This window comes from Andrena cerasifolii, chromosome 12 (genome assembly GCF_050908995.1).
Source record: "Andrena cerasifolii isolate SP2316 chromosome 12, iyAndCera1_principal, whole genome shotgun sequence".
Taxonomy (NCBI): Eukaryota; Metazoa; Arthropoda; class Insecta; order Hymenoptera; family Andrenidae; genus Andrena; species Andrena cerasifolii.
Window position 1 is genome coordinate 11,615,894 of NC_135129.1, and position 14,762 is coordinate 11,630,655.

The 14,762-nt window shown below is 46.2% G+C and overlaps 2 protein-coding genes across 3 annotated transcripts in view; one reads left to right on the forward strand and one right to left on the reverse strand.

Annotated features, from left to right (window-relative positions):
• The first annotated feature begins 124 nt into the window (after positions 1–124).
• LOC143375098 (thyrotroph embryonic factor) overlaps positions 125–14,762 on the forward strand; it is a 92,300-nt gene continuing 77,662 nt past the window's right edge. The window contains exon 1 of one of the 2 annotated variants that reach the window (XM_076823870.1): positions 125–723. In XM_076823870.1, the coding sequence (XP_076679985.1) occupies positions 636–723 (88 nt within the window). In that variant the 5' untranslated portion in view covers positions 125–635. The remainder of the gene's footprint in view (positions 724–14,762) is intronic. The other variant, XM_076823871.1, reaches the window with a different exon arrangement.
• LOC143375341 (uncharacterized) lies at positions 10,501–11,651 on the reverse strand. The gene is made up of 2 exons (XM_076824341.1): positions 11,375–11,651; positions 10,501–11,308 (listed from the first exon to the last, which is right to left on the reverse strand). Exons 1-2 carry the CDS (start codon positions 11,575–11,577, stop codon positions 10,858–10,860), a joined length of 654 nt encoding a protein of 217 aa, XP_076680456.1. The 5' UTR covers positions 11,578–11,651; the 3' UTR covers positions 10,501–10,857.

A 14,762-nucleotide genomic window follows, 5' to 3' on the forward strand; every position in this document is an offset into this window, starting at 1 on the left:
TTGCTAGATCACGGTCGCGAACGGTCGCTAAGGCAGGGCCGGCGGTGGGGGCAGCCAGATGGAGTGGCGCGGCGGGTTGCGCGCGCATCGCGATAAGGCAGGAGTAGAGAGCGTTCGTTATCAGTACGGCAGGCGTCGTTCACTTGTCGCGAGTCGGTCCGTGGGGCAGCCAGGAGATCGCGCCACCAGCCGAGCCACTTTTAGATTGATTTTCAAGAGCACCGTGCACGGGTAGCGCTCCGCGTTTATTTTAACGGTGGCCAGAGTGTTCGAACGGGCCGCGGCCGTCTCGGGTGATAGCAGGAACAATCGCGACGAGGTGAGAGGTTCGGGTGCGGGCGCCTTTTCTCTCCGCCGGTCTGGAAGAACGTCATTACAATTGTGTCCCACGGGAGGCACGTCGCGGTCCCATCGTGTCACGCTCTCGCCTGTGTGTTATTAACACGGTCTGGCCGCGTGTGTGCCGTCTCTGCTTCCCACGTATACAGACGAGGCTCGCGTGCACGCATATAGGCCCCTCTGTCTATCTATATATCCGCGACTCGGTCGGCTCCGCGCGGTGTGGCCGTGTATATACGGACGGTGTGTGTGCGTGTGTACCTCGGAACGTGCGGCTTCGTGGCGCAGTGCGTGAAATGAGTGACAAGGACCGTTCATCTCCCATCCTCGTTGAAAACAGCCTCAAGTCTCTACTCGATCCGCCCAATATCTTTCCACTGATCGGTGAGTATCGAAACATCACTCTCTCCAATTCACAAACGCGCATGTTATATCTTTAGAATGCCCTTCTTAACGCGGGCTCGATATATCGCCCTCCCCCTCCCTCTCCCCCTCTCGCCGTCCCCTCGCCTATCCTCGCCGTCGTCTTCTAGAGCACGCATTCTTGCTTTTCTTCGAAATTCGCGCAAATACTACTTCAGCGCTGACTGGCGGCCGTCGAACGAATACCAAACGTGCCACTCTTTTTTTTTTTGTTCGCCGTCCTGCACGTTTCCATTGACTCCGGCCTAAGTATTCGATATTTCTTGATCCAGCGCGGCGTGGCCTTCCACGGTGCGACGTGACGTTTACGTTTTCCCCGGTACCGCGCCGCGACCTTTTCTTTCTTTTTTTTTGCGTCCGTTCGCCGCTGTCACGGGACGCGCGGGGAACGGCGGGGAGGGTTAAGAGTTCGACGAAACTACGCGTAAAAGCGAGTCGCGGGAAAAAAAGGGACAAAGGGCAGTAATGCACGCATTTGTGTTCATTGGTCGCGCCGGCGCTCGGTTCTTTGGTCTCTCGATTAACCTCGTTAGGACCCCGTGGCGCACCACGTGATAGTTAACAACCTAACCTCACTTTCGCTAGTTCAGCCTGCAAGTCTATACACGCTCGGCTCGGCTCGGCTCGATACGGCCGTCGGGCAAAGTATCCGTATCAATTCTTACTTCGCTCGACCATGGAAACCAGCGTCGTTAACGTCGAGCGATAGGCTGCTCAATGGAAATTTGCAATTTCGAGTCGGGAGTCATTGACGCGTTTATCGAACGATGATTATTTCCATGACATCTAGCGCATCGTTGCCCACGCGAATAATTCGGGGCAGAATGCTAATATTCTCTTCCGGTCGCTACCATCAGGCCTCTCCTTGGAGTGCGTGCTTTTTTCCTACCGTTTATCAAGACGACAGGGTGGGAGTGGCGAGACACCCGGGAGGAGGAGGGGCAGTGAAATAAAGTGTTTGTTGCGTAGTATTTATTTAGCCTGTTATTCACCGCGATATCTCGAACGACGATCGTAGTTCTATGTCAGGCTCTCATAAGCGGAATTAGAACTGCGCTCCGCTCGGATAATTGCCCATTAACTGTACTTTTGCAATGGTGTCAATTCAGGCTTTAACGAGCGATTCTTTCGTTTCGCGAGTCGTTGAAGCGCGCGCAGGCTTGTTTCCTTACTACTGCTTTGGGCTGCGCGCCGCGTTGACATGTAAATCGCGATACAAAGTGCAGCCTCGATATTGCCGAGGTAATAATAATAATTCGACTTTTTCGCCGCGCTGCTTTATCTGCGGCACAAGGTTCGCGTCCACTTCAAGTAATTGCGCGCGTGCGCGCTCGCGGCGCTCCCTCGATTCAAGTTCGCCCGCATCGGGGCAAAAAGACACGGAAAGGGGAGGGCGGGGGAAGTTGCCACTTGCGAATTCATCTTAAATACAAATTACGGGAATCACGTCGGTGTTAATTGCCCCGGCAAGCGTGGCTTACACGCTAATAATTCGAAACGTACAGACGATGAATTAAGGACAGTTCCCTGAGTCAACGTAATGGCTTACTTCCCATTCAACATTGCAACCAGTTCCATGCGCCTCGTTTGCGAATGAAATTGGTTTCGTTGCAAGGTGGCATCGAAATAATTCTTTCTTCGGAAAAGTACAATGTCTACCTACGACTTATTTGTAATATTCTTCGGTCAAGATTAATTGGCGAAAACGAGATGTACCACGTAATTGCACTGCTGATAATAGTCGTTTCAAATCTTTCTGTGAGAAAGATGGTATTTCGTGAAATTCAATCGATTTTACAAATGCTTCAGCAGCACACTGCCAGCCAATAATCTATGTTTATTTTGTAATACATATTATTTCGATCGAAGATATCGCGCGACGTGAATGGGACTGGTTATTGAGATAGCTGTATAGGAAGACGGGAGCCATTATCGTTATCAATATTTTGATGCTCGCGCCTTCCTGTTTTACGTTCCTTAATTCTCGAAATGTTCCCTTAACCAGATATAAATGTAAAACGATTGCCTTTACTAAGAGGTTCTCTCCTAAGCTGGACCTTTACTTTAGAAGTTCGTAAATTTAATGATTATCGATAGCTACCAATCCTAGGCGCTAATTAGCGAGTTGTAAAATTGCTTATTTGCAATCATGCAATTCGAAAGTGACATAAATTCAGCTCTCCGATTACCAAGAATTTTGCCCAAACCACCCTTAATTACGATTCTATAATGACCGCAAATGTAAAAACGCAGCTAAAAGCCGTGAATTAATTTGCAGATTTATCACAGCGAATAATTTGCACAACGGGTGCATATTAGCGACAGGGGGGTTTAGTAATCGTAATTATCACGCGCGAGACTTTTGCGGCATATCAATTTTCCAGAGGCCAGAATTAACAGTTATTTTTTAAAATTTTTTCGAAAAACAATCATTGAAAAAAAGTTAATTTTTATTTAAATGGAAGTCGGTCTTCATTAAATACTGCATCCATTTTCCGAAAAATCAAGTGATTCAAAAATATTAAAATTCATCTATTTTGGTTACTGATAACCATTATTGTCAACGGAAATATTTTTTAGTCACTAATAACCATTATTTGTCGACCGAAATATTTTTTGGACTCTACCGATCGCAAATTGTTTTACAAGAATTACTCAAACCTCCTCAACGAATTTCTCAAAGCCGATTAATTAATTTTGACAAACCTCATCATCTTGACTCCATCCCCTGAAGTAAAAGACACCTCTATGTAGATCGATAAAGCTCAAGAATATCCTCATAAAACAGAAACTCAAGAAAATTGGATAAGCTCGCCGCGAGTCACTGGATATCAAGCGTTCCTCTAAGGACATTACAAAACTTCGTTCTATTCGGTTTATCGCAGAGGACTATACTGCGTTCCACATTAGAGCGTACCAGTTTCGCGCAGGGATACACTGGTGATTGGTAGTAAACCGGCAGGGAAAGTGCTACGACCAATCGCGTGTGTCAGATCCGTGGGAGCTGCACAGATCGGTCGCAAATCGGTAGAGGCGTTGGTACGCTCTTATATGGAACAGTGCGTACTTAACTCGGTTTGGTTAGTTAAAAGGTCAACGAATGATTAAAAAGTGTCGGCGGGTAATATCGTAGCAAGCTTCTAACGCCAAAGGGATACCGTGGAAACGTCTAACTCTACTGGTAAAATAATATCTTCGTACTCCCGTGAATACAAACATCCCCAAACAAACATCGCAATTACCAAAGCTCGTCGCCCAGTTCATCGAGATTTACACAACAGCGCATACCTTCCCATACGAAACTAGTAGAAGATTCCCTACCAACGATATCCCCAGCCGAGTATCCTACACTTCTACAAGCAACAAGTCAATCCAACCCTGGATCCCCGTTCGCTAACTCCTGGCCGGGCCCAGCGATCTGCTTCCACAGTTTCCTTAGACGCGTGTTCGCGCGGCTATCGTAGTCCACGAGGATCGTTTAAGCTGGCCATAATTCTCGCGGCGGCCGGCACGCGGGCTCGTGTTGGAGTAATCAGGAACGATAGCGCGGCAATCAGGGCGGTTGGTAGGTTGCTAGCCGCTATCGTAGGGTTTGGAGCGGGTCGTTACGGTCTCTTCTTCTAGAGATGTCATTTGAGAGCGGTCTTCAACTTGAGAACGGTCTGTTCCCCTCCGCTGAGGCCTAGCGGACGTTCGGAGCGGCGAGGCCGGTCGCCTCTGGCCTGCTGTGGCCTCCAACCGAGCACCGCTCTTCTGGCAGCTAGCCAGAGCTTATGCCAGGTTTCAACATACCGGTCGACACGGATATTTTCGGGTTTGCGGCGAAACGACAAGCTCTACCTTCTCTTTCTTCGCTTCTGACCTCGTCGAGGCGCGCGCGACCAAAAACCGATCGCGGCCACCCCCTCGCCTTTCGATCCCCATCGAATTCGCCGGACGGGGGGCTGCTCCCTACCCTGCACCGCGGTGTGCATTTCCTTCGTGGGCTAGAGGCTACCTTCTATCGATTCGAGCCGCTCGCCAATCGCCCGTTTGCTCGCGAGCACACGCGCCTGGAGTTTGTTAATTGCTGGCGATGCTTGTGCCGGGTGGGATGAATGGAGACGCGGAGGAATGCGGAGGAATTTCGGATGGTGTGGTCGTAGGTCACTGCAGAGGAACACTGGGGCGAGTTGGTGAAGTTGAAGTCAGGCCCGACTAGCCCCTATAGGCAAAACTAGGTCGCGAAGCTGGCGAAATGGTGTTTCCACTGTTGGCGTTTTCTAAAATAAAGTTTTCAGCTGCGAATAACAATTCGGAGTGAGGCCATCAAGAGGTTCAAATAAATGTATTATAAAGAAAGGGCGCAAAACGCTAGTTTTGCTAGTTACTGGTTGAAGTAATGTATGGATTAGTCTGTTTGGTATCTTAGAGTGTTGTCTCTTAAGACAATTAGATACTAGTTCCCATGGGTCTTATTTAGAGATCATCGCAGAGATTCGTTGCCTTCCCCTCTCAATTTTTGATCAGAACCTACCACGCCACCTTCGCTTCTACTCCTTTTCTTCTGCCAGCTGGTTGGCCCAGTTGACGCAGTGTTTCACTTTCTTTCACGGCGATCCTCGACCACCTGGGGCTCTCCCCGCTTTTACTCGAATCTCCCCAATTCTGAGCGCTGCCTGTGGTTCGCCAATGGCTCCAACGTTCTTCCTTCCTCTCAACCGATAAACGTCGAGGTATTGCTCCCCGCTCGACACGCGATCTAGCCCCATTTTGGTATCAACTCTTCCTCCACCGTTCAGCCTCCGCTGAATTATTCTATCCCCTTTCTGTCGACTTCGAAGACGTTTGAAGCGATCGGTCCGTCTCGCGCGACTCGACACGAATCGAACGGAGAGCTCGATGCACAGCCTCTCCAACTGGAAGTTCAACGAACCGGCTTGTCACAGGTGTAGAACACTTAACCGGGGAGAAAGAGGGCAGCGGCGATGAGACGCCGACTCTGCCCCTCGCAACTACATCTGCTTTTCATCCGTTCGAATCGTCGCGGGCACGGCGATAATAAGCTGGGCAGGCGAAGCGAACCGGGCACGCTTATCTGGTCATAAGTTGCTTACTCATTATTCCGCCGCTTTAAATAATTTACGGCCCCGGCATCAGGGGCACGTGGACAACGTTCCCCGCCTGTTCGCGTTTACGATCCTGTAAAAGGGACTCGAACGATAAGATAGCGCTGGTAATTTAGAGCTGACGGGCTGATTAGGAACAAGAGCGAGCCTCCACGTGGGACGATATGCAACGTCGATGCTCGACGATGGAGATCTCGATTTCGAGGCCTGAATCTCTCCGATCGAATTCTGAATGGCGACTGGCAATTCACAAGTGGAGCGTGCTTCTCGGAGTTCATTGATCAGGACGATAACATTGGCATGCCACAGTTGTTATATTCGAACGTATTTTACGCAGATTACGCTCACCTACGTGGAAAGATAAGTCGGACGGTGTTCGAGGAGCTTGGAATTTGAGTTTCTAAATTCGTAACTGCATCCTTGGATCGTCTGTTTCGCGAGCCGTTACCGGGCCCTGCGGAGGCCCGTCAAGTTCATCGACACCTCCGCTGGAAATCCTTCTCTCCCCCAGCCGCCCTCGCGAGACCCTTCTTTCTCTGTCGCTTCTTCGGGGTGTCATAGTTTAAAAGAGACAGTCAAGATAATGTGATTGGACGAATCGTACAAGTGTGCGGCGACGCGAAGCCTTTACGCCGTGCCTGAAGATATGGCTTCCCACGTCAAGGTTCTCGCAGATGCGCCGCGAAGTCGCAAGGATCGAAGACACTTCTGAATCACTGGTCTCGTGACTGCACCGCCGCGCCTCGAGTTTCACTCGATTTTAGCGCCGCGAATATAACGGGCAAGACAAACCGTACCGCTCTACCTACGTATTACTTTCGTCGACGAGATAACGTAATTGATGATGTTACAGTGACTGTATACACGTACCCAGGCTTAGCCTTCGGTTTCCTTGTACTGAAAGCGTTCTCCATGGTCCGCCATTGTTACAATTCAAGTGCTGGGGAAACGGAAGAAAAAGGTGCTTCCGCAGGTGGCACGACGGATCGTTCGATCGAGAATTGGTTTATTAATTTATTTGCAATAATCACGAGAAATGCTCTCCCGAGTCAGAGATGGGCAAAAGTTTTGTTTAAATAAAAATGTCGAGTAAGGAATAATAGTTAAAGAGATTATTAATCACGCGTAAAGTTAAAGTTGAAGATAAAGATGAAAAATTTATTCGATGCTGAAACGCATTCGTCAAATAATCTAAAATTAAAGTAACTTCTATTTGATCTGATATTTAAATAATGTTTTATTTAGTTAACGCCCAACTCTGTCTCGAGTACGATGACTCGGTGTAGGAAAGAAAACAGCTCTCGTTTCATCGGCTTTATGTGCAGGTGCGCGTTACCGACAAAGTCAGCGGGGATAATACTCGATTTGGAGCGGGGCCAAGCGTAAAAAGCAGATTTCGGCTGGGCGCATCGGTGCTATTTCACTTGCACTCGCGTTACCATCGTGGAATACGCGCCGGTACGCGATATGCGCCTCGGTCCGCATGGAGTCACGTGCTCCCGCGTAATACAGAATATTTCTACTTATTGTTAGCATTAACGAGCATGACGAACCCGCGTGCTGCTTCCGTATTTTCGGGCGCCCGCGTTTGTCCACGTGACGGGATTTCGGAAGTTCGAAATCCTCGGCGGTAGCTTCGAAAAGCCGTCTCGTTGAAGAATCGCTCCGTGTTCCTTGATATTTAAAGAGAACGAGCGTGGAAGCTTGGGGGAATTCTGAGAGATAATTAAGTAGATCCCTGTCTATTTTTTTGTGCAAGCGATTAGGGACCAAAGAAATAGTTCTCCTTCGTAAAGCCTCGCGTGCTGCGTACGGCAGATATTTCTTAATTTATTCGTCACAAATGGGCTCTCTTCCGTTATTTATCATAAATAATTCTGCGACACAATAACAAGAAGAGTTATTAAGAATATTATTATCGTTGGAAGTACAGTGTTTCGTTGAATCTTGACATCAGATCGCGTTTTCGGAATTTATCATCAGGTCGCAAGGAATACCGAAGTGACGGGATTAACTTCGCGAAATATTCCTTTCTCACGTCATAGTACGTGTTCCGCGTTATTTGCCAAGCCCGGTAGACTCGCGAAGTCTGCAAATCTGCGGGAAGCTTATCTGTCTTTTGGACACGTTCGTGCTCGCGCGATGCAATTTCGAAAGTTCCCCAAACATGAGATGTAATTTATATTAGCATGAAATATTCCAACCTACTCTATAGAATCTCGCCAAATATTAACCCTAGACTGGGAATCCAAGCCTCTTCAAAATATATACTACCCTCCACAATTTTCCTAAATCCACCCGCTTTTTCACCTGCACAATTATTTTCACTTTCCACACCCATCGTCCAAAGCAAATTAATTACTCACCCGCTAAGGGTTAATAAGTAGGGGAGGCCGAGGCAGGTCGATGCAGAGAAATTATCTCTGTCTAGATAAAAATTTTATTTTTCAAATTTATTAGTGATCTATTCATTAAGGAGTCTCCCTACTTTGACGGCCTGAAAAGGAGCACGATATTGGGGATTTTTTTAAACCGAAACCCTCAAATTATATTAATTGAAAACTTTATGCCTATATTTCCACACATTTAATTAAACAAAAAAACGGTACCTAAAACTTTAAACGCGTTTTTCTCAAAACGATGTTTTTCGAATTGTTTAGCATGATATTTCAAAAACCAATCCCTCGATTTACTTCAAACTTGGTATATATATCATCGGTAGATGTCCCATTCTCGTTGTTATTAAACCTAAGTAAGTCGGTCTGCAAGGCGCTGTATTTGAATCGCTATAACTCCGGATATAACCACTATTTTTGCATACAATTTTTTTCTTCATATTCTCTAAAGATTGACAAATAATGCCACAAACCTGCAAGTAAATATATTTAACGGTTGTGTTTTAAAAAATTCCAACACCAACTTGCCTCTGTCTCCCCTACATAAATATAAGCCAGCAAAGGCGCAGTTGCACGGCAAAGCTCTTCTGCCAAGTAGGGACCCCCATTCTCGAGTTTCCAACGAATCACCTTCGACATCTTTCTACCCGAAGAAGGCTCGCGCGTGCTACATACTGCAACATCCTCCAGGCTAGCGAAACTTGTCCATCGCAGGCTGCGTACGCGTCGCGCACAGCCGCCGTGCACCTTGCACGCGGATGCAAAGGTAGATACTCGCGTCCTTGTCTGCTCCGACAGTGCCGTCGACTGCGAAGTGACAACTCGCAGGGATCTCTAACGAGATATCTCGAGCGTCTCATACGCGGCCGTAAATCACGCTTCGTCTCACAATACCATGCTAATGCAGCGCGTGTACCTGCACGGTTACCCTTCTTAACGAGCAATTTTATCTCGCCGCTCGAGCAATTATGCGACCGGCGGTCTCACTCGAGCCGCAGTTATCGGTGCGCGCCGATTGTTCGCGTATCGGACGCTTGATCTTCGATATTACAAACACGCTATGTCTTTTAAAACGAGAAGTATTAGCTGAAGCTTTGCCTGCGTTGGGAAAAGGCGAGCGGTTTGCTGCGAGATGGTGCAGTCCCTCTGAATCACTGGAACGATCGGTGGGAAGAATTCTGCTTGACTCGTCAGATTTCGAGAATAGGGAATCAGTCGCAGTTGTAGGCTTCTAATACGAGGATACAGAGAGCAAGAGAATGGGCGTTTTATGTACCATCTTGCTGCAAAGTAGCGCATTAAGTGAGGCATTGAGAACAGAAAGGGAATGACTCACGCTTTTTGCGAAATTTAATCAGTAGCAGTAATGTACTCCAATCGGCTGTACCTACTAATCATGTAAAGTAGGAAAAATTATTTTCTTTAATTTAAATCCATATGGCGTGACAAAATCACTTGTTCCATTGAAAGTTTCTGGTGACATCTGTCTCACTTATTATAATAAAATGGAAAATGAATTGTATCTTCATTAGGAAGCATTTCGAATAGTATCAGAGCCGAAAAATTATTTCTGCAGGTAGTGGCATCAACGCCTGCGATAAAAGCTGTTGAAACCCTGTTTTGTAGATCGCCTATTTCTCCGTTTGCGGAGCGCAGCACTAGGGTTAGCTCGTTGTTGCTCTCAACGCCTCTATTTATTATTCTCTTTCATCATCAATGAAGATACTTGTCCCAAAACGATCGCTCCACAAGAAAAGAATTCTAAACACTTTCCAACCAAGTACCCAGCCATTCCCCACGAAATTCACTACGCTCGTGCAGAAAGGCGATCCTCTAATTGTTCCATGGAGCGCGGCAGAGCGCCGTATTAAGTTTTAGGGGGCGAGCGTTATTACAACGCCGTGCGCAGTAAAATGTGTGTTGAAATTCGAATAAGGAGGATGGCAGGGGCGACACATGCGCCTGTTCCTGGTTGACCACACTGTGGCTACATTATTGTCAAATGTCTCTGGCTCGGACGATGCTCGTCTATCCGCTCTAGCAGCTAGGCGAAATAGTCACGCGTTACAACCACACGTGTGCGTGTGCGAACGCATCATTAGCAAGACTATCATTAGCCAACAAGGCCGTGAGCAGGGCCGTCGTTGTCGACGGACTGCCACGGGCTCTGTCGCCAGAGAAGCTGGCTCCTCTAACGAACGTTCGTCTCGACAGATGTTCACCTCGAAAAGTCCTCTCTTAAAGAACGCAGGAGAATTTATTCACAGATCCTAGACAAGTATTCTTACAGGAGGAATTAAGAGAGAATCACCTAGAGCCTACCTGCTCCGATAAATATACACCCAACGAAAGTCACGCTCCTGACGATCTGTGTACCATTAAGATGTCCTTTTGATACGGTGGGCTATCTTCGGTGGACCATAAGGGAAGCTGGTATTTAGCAGAAGCACGAAACGTTCCGCAGTAAATCGCATGAGACAACATGTGCTGTGCACCGGTGAACCGAGCCTCGATGAAAAACGTGTTCAACAGGAAAATGGATTCAAATGGATTCACGCGAGCCATCTACCAGACAGCTTTACCAGCTGCATTTACAATATTTTCCGTTTCTCTTGCTGGCTGGCCCTCTCTTGTAGGATCATTCGCGTTTCTCTTGAGAATATCCACAGACGGCTGATCCCCTCGTCCCGTAGACTCTCTTTACTCGAGAGGCTGTTGCTTGCGTCGGGCTGTTTGGTCAACGCCTTGAGCTCCGGCCCGTCGATTTCTTTGGGCACCACCGCTCTCCTCCTTCGTCCACCGCGTCTTCTACGGGATCGTCTCCTCGATCTTCTTCGTGATCTCCGTCTGGATTTCCTTGATCTTCTTCTCCGTGATCTCCGCCCAGATTTCCACGGTCTCCTACGTTTTCTGCTTCCCGATCGTCTGCGTCTACTTCTTCTGCTTCTTCTTTTGGAACACCGTATATCTACGCGAGCGTCGCCGGCGCCAGCGCTCGACGTGGATCCGTCGAGGAAGTCTTGGTTGTGCGCGTAGCTTCCCCTGGAAGCTACCGCGACTTTCCCTATATTCCTTGCACCCACTGTTCCAGCCATTCTCTCTGTATACTCCTTCAGATCCTGAAGAATCCCGTGTGAGACGCCACGCGCCAGTGCCAGGCGAACGTGTCGCTTAACGTCGCCCGCTGGGACATCGTATTCCTCAGCGATATAATTACAAATCTCTCGAGGAGTCGACCCTTGGAGGGCCCGCAGCTTCTGTATCGCCTCAACAACCCGAGCCTCGATTCTCGGGAACCTCCTGCCTGCCATGCTACCAATTAACTGTCATCATTAATGGTGTCTGCAAACCAATTAATTTATCCAGATAGGATGCCAAATTAAATACTGCATTCTGAAGAATTCTGTTGGTGCGCTTACATTTTTTGAAAATCCGACACGCGAATTTTGATGAAGTTTGGTTTTCATATTAAACAACGCGGTTTCCAAGAGACGATCGTCGTTGCTCGATTAACTTTTCTAATTTCTTCGTCGTTTTTCCATTAGGCATCGAAGTGAAAAGTTGCTCGACACCGAGGGCTTCGATCTATTTTTTTAGGTTTCTGTCTACTTCCCTCCCCCCTCGATGAATCCCTCTCTCTTTCTTCTATGCCTGCTGGTTTCTTTTCGGTCTACCAAGCAGAAATAAAACAGTGGCGAATAGCGCCAGGAGAGAACGACAGACCTTTAAACAGTGACGTCACCGAGGCTGTTTTCTCATGCCTTCGTAAATATAGTACTCTTCCGGCTGTTTGACTTGCAAATTGAGTCCGCAATTAGAGAGCTCCTCGAAAAATTGCGGTTCGAATTATCGGGGAGCTCGCGAGCAGAGTGAAACCAGGCGAAATGTATCGCGAATCGTGCGTGTCGCTTAAATGGCATCCCCTCGCGAACATGCACTAATAAAAAAATAAAGTAGGCTTCGTTGGATTTTCAGAATTCCGGTACACGTTGCCGCCAACTCTTCGACGTAACACGATTTGTATCCACTTTTCTATCTACAGGTGTAATGCTCTTCTACCTCGTTTCGAGTAATTTAATAATTGAAACAGCATAGAGTCCTTTGTATAAAATTATTATTATTACTATTTTACTACTTTAGTTTACAATGATCACAACTAAAGTAAAAGGATTGCATATAAACTAAAGCTAAAGCTAAAGCTAAAGCTAAAGCTAAAGCTAAAGCTAAAGCTAAAGCTAAAGCTAAAGCTAAAGCTAAAGCTAAAGCTAAAGCTAAAGCTAAAGCTAAAGCTAAAGCTAAAGCTAAAGCTAAAGCTAAAGCTAAAGCTAAAGCTAAAGCTAAAGCTAAAGCTAAAGCTAAAGCAAAAGCAAAAGCAAAAGCAAAAGCAAAAGCAAAAATTAAAATTAAAATAATAAAAATTATAATATAAAAATCCTATAGAAAAATATCATAGAGCAAAAAGTAAAAAATGGAAAATAAATTTAGAAGTTGCTTATTCTGTAACGATATCTCACTGATGAAGATCGATGTGGAGTAGTTTAGTTCGTTTTTGCACAGACGAGAGGAAAGAAAAATTGATGAATATGTTGATCGATGGTTCGATATATTAAGCAGAAGACGAGAGTATAGTTTGTTATAATCCCTCGCGATCGTTATTATCGATTAAACCGTGTAGAAAAATGCGAAAAGCTACTTATGTAATTATTTCCTCAAGTTGGTGCATTAGAGATAAGTATAATAATTACAGATTACAAGCCCGCCGTGCAAGTGGATCGTAATAAATGTCTCGCAATCTCCCTGCACCGTGTCCATCGATTAAATCGAAATAAATTAATCGGGGTATAGCTCTGATACACGTTTTACGCGAAATGATTTATACGTGGGTGGTAGGAGGGATGCAGCTTCGTTCGCGTCGCAAAACTTGATATCCGATTTTAAATATAGATCCGATCCTTTTTCCTGTTGATGTAACAGCTTTTCAGTTTTCCTTCTTTTTTTTGTTGTGGCATAATGTATTGTTTTGTTCGACCGCGTTACGAGAAAATATCAAGGGAAACATCTGAATCTTGAATTAAGTGGTGCAGTAGTTCGAGACTCGGCCGTGTAGCGAATACAGTGTCGCAGAAATTATAATAAATACTATACAATTTACTATAGTTATTACACTGCATTCCTTACCACGGTATATTAATTCTCCGTACCAAATAATTATTCCACGCTTGACGCAGTCTCTTCGATAACACACAACTGCGTGTCCATTTTTCTCGGATAGAAGAAATACCCTTTGAACGAAGATCGCACTGATGTTTATTCAACGAAACGGACAGGATAAAGTGGCAGCGCAGGATTTATTATACAACGCATGCAAATTCGATATGACAAAGAACTGTTTACTAGAAAGTCAACAGGTGTCGATATAAAAATTACTGTAATAACCTACTAGCTGAGACCACGGGAATACAGAGCGCGGGCGTCGATTGTGTATCAATCAAGACGTTGCCTCTCATTATCGATCGTGATCAGGAATCCTTAATTACGATCACCTCTGCACCGCAGGCCAGGCAGATCGGAAGGTCAAGCAGGCTGTTTGAAATCGAATGATAAATCCGAGCTCCTTAATGTAATCGAGTCTCGAAGAAAACGCTATCTGCCATCGGTGCTTTCTGTCTGGCATTTAGAAACACATTCTTCTGCCACGCGGATCGATCATGCTCCTCGCGACTATACCTATTCCCCTCGCGCCACGATGCATTATACCGTTCAATTTGCTCGACAGCAGGCTCGCTTTTAGCTAAGTTCGTTCGTGTGTAATTAATGGGATTGCGGCCGATGAAAGTTTTGTCTCGTTATAAGCATTGCTGCTTCGAGTGCAGCGTCAGTTCGCGTTCAGATTGTCCGATAAAGGAAAAAGAAATCCAACGTGCAACACTCGAAAGAAGTATCGCTCGAAGCGATAGAATTGCGATAAGAAGAAGCTTCTTACAATGTTACTAGTATCTCCTGCAGAGAGCAGCACAATCAGACCCAGACTCTACTGGCATCTGGCACGGGTTCATAGAATTTCGTGGCACCATCGGGAACTTACCATCGGCGTATGGAATAATCGACGACGGAAAAAAACTCGTGGCTGGTTCGCCCATTTAGGAACTCGATAATCCAGCTTACATTTCGAGATTAAACTCGCGAAACCACTTCGCTGGTGTCTAGGACCAGAGGAAATTGGTAGCGATGAGAGGAACGAAAACAAGACCCCACATTTATTATTATTATTATTACATGTCTTTATTGCACCATTTCAATTACAAATTATTATTACCGGCCGCTCTACTGCTTAACTCAATGGGTTTAGGACAATAAAGAAGGAAGAGAGGAAGGAAAATTAAAGAATTGTTAAGGAGAACGTGAAAGGAGAAAAAAAACGAGCACTATATTGAAGTACCCGACGACAGGGAGCGTATATTAGGAGGAATAGAATTGTAATAATAGGAGGATGCGT

Excerpts from the sequence above, each read along its gene's own strand:
- LOC143375341 (XM_076824341.1), bottom strand. The coding sequence starts at position 11,577 with ATGGCAGGCAGGAGGTTCCCGAGAATCGAGGCTCGGGTTGTTGAGGCG. Across the intron at positions 11,309-11,374 it reads ATTCTTCAGGATCTGAAGGA|GGGAAGCTACGCGCACAACC; the intron begins GTATACAGAGAG and ends GGTAGCTTCCAG.